Below are 5,000 nucleotides of genomic sequence, written 5' to 3'. Positions count from 1 at the left end.
GGATGTAAAGAGCTGGAATGAAATAACGCAAAGCATTCTGTCTGAGACTCAAACGATTCCGCCAATCCACCACCCGCACAGAAAACAACAATAACAACAACAACAATAATGGTTTCAAAGTTTGGCACAAGGCCAACAGGTTTTGAGGGGAGGGGCAAGTCGATTAATGCGACCCCAGTACTCAACTGGTACTTATTTTATCAACCCCTAAAGGATGAAAGGCAAAGTCGACCTCGGCGGAATTTGAACTCAGAACGTAAAGACGGACAAAATGTCTCTAAGCGTTTTGTCCGGCGTGCTACCGATTCTGCCAGCTCGCTGCCTTTCAGCAACAACAATAACAATAGCCAGAAGAAGAAGAAAACTCTAACCTAAACACGCTGTCCAAATATTTACCGTTGTCATTATCACAATATTCAGTTAGGCCCAAATTGAAATATACGCATATATACGCAATCATACATACATATGCACTAGTTCTAAAAATAGCAACCATCCTTGCAAAACACACACACATGACTAGAGATGAAGAAAAAAGTTAGGTCATTCTCCTAAAATTCTTTAAAACAATTATGATTTCTGATGAACGACAAAGCAATACACACTTTCTCCTATCAAATACAGTCTACAAATTCTTTCTGTATATACATGCTTATAAACAATCATGATTTTTGATGAACTTATAAACAATTATGAATTTATTTTACTGCTTGTTTTGAACACTTTTACATAAACTGTTTAAACACAAAGCCTCTTTTAATCATTGTCAAAGACTCTTATCTCTGTATTTTAATACATATACGTTAACTAATGTTTAACACTACAAAGGCTACACAAAGCCTTACACTTTACTTTTGAAAATTATAAAAAAAAGAAGTGAAACTGGTCAAGTCAATAAACATCTTTAAAAGACCTCAGCATTTTCAAATCCTCTTCCCCATATATTTTCACTCGTGCCGTACCTTCCAATATCCTAGCTCTGCCACAGCTTCTGTATAAATTTTTACAAACCTTGACAGGAACGGCTGTATGGTAAGAAGTTTGCTTCTCAACCGCATGCTTTCGGGTTCAGTCTTGCCTCGTGGCGTCTTGAACAAATGCTTTTTACTATATCTCAGATGAGCCAAAGCCTTGCGAATCGATTTGGCTGGCGGAAACTGAAAGGGTTGAGAACCACGAATCTATATCAAATGTATCCTTTCATTTTATCAGGGAAGACAACGATTTGAAGGAGATTTAGCTGATGTGTTTAGCAGGCGGAACGACCATGTAGACATAGATATATGAATGGATACGTGTACGTATACGTGTACGTGTGGAGGTGTAATGGCCTAGTGGTTAGGGCAGCGGACTCGCGGTCGTAGGATAGCGGTTTCGATTCCCAGACCGGGCGTTGTGAGTGTTTATTGAGCGAAAACACCTAAAGCTCCACGAGGCTCCGGCAGGGGGTGGTGGTGAACCCTGCTGTACTCTTTCACCACAACTTTCTCTCACACTTTCTTCCTGTTTCTGTTGTACCTGTATTTCAAGGGGCCAGCCTTGTCACACTCCGTGTCACACTGAATCTCCCCGAGAACTACGTTAAGGGTACACGTATCTGTGGAGTGCTCAGCCACTTACACGTTAATAAATGAGTTGCAACAACACTGGTGCCAAGCTGTATCGGCCCTTTTGCCTTTCCCTTGGATAACATTGGTGGCGTAGAGAGGGGAGGCTGGCATGCAGGGGTGACTGCTGGTCTTCCATAAACAACCTTGCCAGGACTTGTGCCTCGGAGGGGAACTTTCTAGGTACAATCCCATGGCCATTCATGACCGAAGGGCGTCACAACAACGTGTACGTGTAAGTATATATAATAGTGTGTGTGTGTGTGTGTGTGTGTGTGTGTGTTATAACGTAATTGTTAAAGTTGATAACTTTCGCATTAAGTTTAATATCAACAAATCAACTTTGATGTTATATTACTACAGAAGTAAATAGCACATGCATACACACACACATGCATACACACACACATGCATACACACACACATGCATACACACACACATGCATACACTTACACGTACTCACACACATATATGCATGTTTATACATAAAAATATATATGTACATACATAAGAACATACCGCGTAGAGACATATATACATACATGCACACACACACACACACACACACACACACACACACACACACACACACACACACACACACACACACATTCATGTGGTTGTGTGGTAAGTAGCTTGCTTTCCAACCACATGGTTCCGGGTTCAGTCCCACTGCATGGCATCTTGGGCAAGTGTCTTCAACTATAATCTCGGGCTGACCAAAGCCTCGTGAGTGGATTTGGTAGACGGAAACTGAAAGAAACCCGTCGTATATGTGTATGTATGTGTGTGTATATATTTGTGTGTCTGTGTTTGTCCCCCCAGCATCGCTTGACAATCGATGCTGGTGTGTTTATGTCCCCGTAATTAGCGGTTCGGCAAAAGAAACCGATAGAATAAGTACTAGGCTTCCAAAGAATAAGTCCTGGGGTCGATTTACTCGACTAAAGGCGGTGCTCCAGCATGGCCACAGTCAAATGACTGAAACAAGTAAAAGATTAAAAGAGTAAAGAGTATATATACACACGCACATACGCACGCACGCGCGCACACACTAAAACCATCACCACTACCATCAAGAACAACAACAGCAACAACAACAGCAAACGGAAACGTCAATACATTTTCCTACAAAGTTTGCATTAACAAAAACAAGACGAAGACGACTCGATGACGATGTCGGGTGTGTTGGCGATGTTAACGGTCTGATGGAGGTCGGACTGGCTGTGGACAAACCACCGGGTCTACTATAGTATTAATAAAAAAAGGGACAGGGGAATAGGGAGACAATGAAACCCTTCTTACCTGCTGTATGTTGGTTAATGATCCACAGTAAGAGAGGTAACACCAGCACAGCTAACGCGCGTCGACTGTACTCCATCGCTTCTCCTGTATAAACTGTCGCTATACTAACCGGCTCTGCTTGTCTATATATACATATATATATAGATAGATGTATATACGGATGTGTATGTGTATATGCGTGTTCTGTGGATGTGTGCCTCTCTCTCTCTATATTAGTGCAAACTCATTTGTGCGTGTATCGTGTGTACATTTATATTATATTACTTGCCAAGTTGGGTGTATATATCTGTGTTTATGTTTGTATATAGGCGGAGTGGGCTTCTGGAATCGTTCGCGTTTATGTGCATCAATGCACGCACATATGTAAAACTGTTTAATCTAATATGTATGCTAGACCTACGTGGACTCTCTATAATATATATGTGTCTTGATATATATATATATATATATATATATATATATATATATATATATATATATGTGCATGCACACACACACGCACGCACACTCTCTCTCTATCTCTCTCTCTCTCTCTCTCTCTCACAAACACACACACACACACACATACAAACACGCGTATTATATTACTAGCCGGTTCTGTGTGTAAGTGTGTGCGCATATGTGTGTATATATATATGTGTGTATATGTGCGTGTATTTGTCAGCGTAACACTTTACTCTCTTTTTCTCTTTCTCTCTCTTCTTTCTTTCTCACTACTCCCCATCTTTTACACTCTATCACTCCCTGCTCTCTGTTTCTTTCTTTCTTTCTTTCTTTCTTTCTTTCTTTCTTTCTTTCTTTCTTTCTTTCTCTCTCTCCCACTTCTACCCCCACAGTTCTTCCCCCCCTCTCTCACTGATGTCACACCATTTCGCCCCCCTCTCTCTTAATCATGCAGCATCTCCGTTTCTTCCTCTGTCGACTCCGTCTCTCCTCTTCCTCCACCTCTTCTTCCTCTTTTTCCGATCTCCTCACTTCATGTTTCTCTCTCCTTCTCTCTTCCTCGCTCGCACTTTCTTTCTTTTTATCTTTTTCTGCCTCTCTTTCCCTTTCTCTCTTACTCTCTCTCTCTCTGTCTTTCTCCTTATCTCTCTCTCTCTGTCTTTCTCTACTTCCATCTCTCCCTCTCTTAATGTGTTTAGACGTGAAACGACGTAGATGACGGATGTGTGTGTGTGTGTGCACGCGCGCATGAGTATGTGTGTGTGTGTGTGTGTGTGCATGCATGTATGCATGTATGTGTGTGTATGAATATTTATATGTATTTGTGTTCTCTGCACGTATAAGTATATCTGTGTCTACGTTTATGCATGTATGTATATGTGTGTGTGTGTGTGTGCGTGTGTCTCTGTATGTTAATATGAAGTAGAAGGCGTGTGTGTGTGTGTGCATGTGGATGTTTGTGTGTGTGTGTATGTGTGTGTGTCATTGTGTATAGTTTGTGTGTGTACGAAATTGTGTTTATGTATATACACAATGTGTGAGTGTTTATGAAGAAATCTGTGTGTGCTTTTTGTACACGTGGAGCTAATTGATGTTATTGTTCTTTTAGCATTATTTAGGAAGACCTACGGTCAGACGCATTCCGCCCATGGCCATCTCGTTTATTTGTTTAGAACATTATCCAATGTTCTTTTCCTTGGGTGTTATCTCAGGGTATTTGGTTGTTATTTCTAACAGATGGATGAACCACATACAACTCCTAGACGAATTTTTCGAGTTGAGAATTGTGTGTATGTGTGTGCGTTTGTGCATGTGTATATGTGTCCATATACACATAAGTATATATGTATATACACATATGTATATATGTATATATACATGTATATATGTATATACATACACACATATATACATGTATATATGCACATAGATATACATACACATATAAACATGTGTATGTACATGTATGCGTATATACATATGTATATGTATGTGTTTGTAAGTTTATATATATATATATATTATAATCTATAATATATATATGTATGTATGTTATACATGTATGTATGTGTGAATGTATGTATACGTGATGCATATAAGTGCATATACATATACATATGTATGTATGAATATACGTATGCGTG

General features: G+C 39.8%; 1 protein-coding gene across 1 annotated transcript in view; it reads right to left on the bottom strand.

The window, feature by feature from the left end:
* The window catches only part of LOC106871276 (fasciclin-2-like), a 33,288-nt gene extending 29,954 nt beyond the window's left edge, over positions 1-3,334 (bottom strand). Inside the window, exon 1 of the mRNA XM_089338607.1 lies at positions 2,914-3,334. Coding sequence (XP_089194733.1) covers positions 2,914-2,989 — 76 coding nt within the window. The 5' untranslated portion in view covers positions 2,990-3,334. The remainder of the gene's footprint in view (positions 1-2,913) is intronic.
* Positions 3,335-5,000: the final 1,666 nt, after the last annotated feature.

This window comes from Octopus bimaculoides, chromosome 20, assembly GCF_046866305.1.
Source record: "Octopus bimaculoides isolate indiv1 chromosome 20, ASM4686630v1, whole genome shotgun sequence".
Taxonomy (NCBI): Eukaryota; Metazoa; Mollusca; class Cephalopoda; order Octopoda; family Octopodidae; genus Octopus; species Octopus bimaculoides.
The sequence above is the reverse complement of the archived record's forward strand: the minus strand, read 5'-3'. Positions and strand labels throughout refer to the sequence as shown.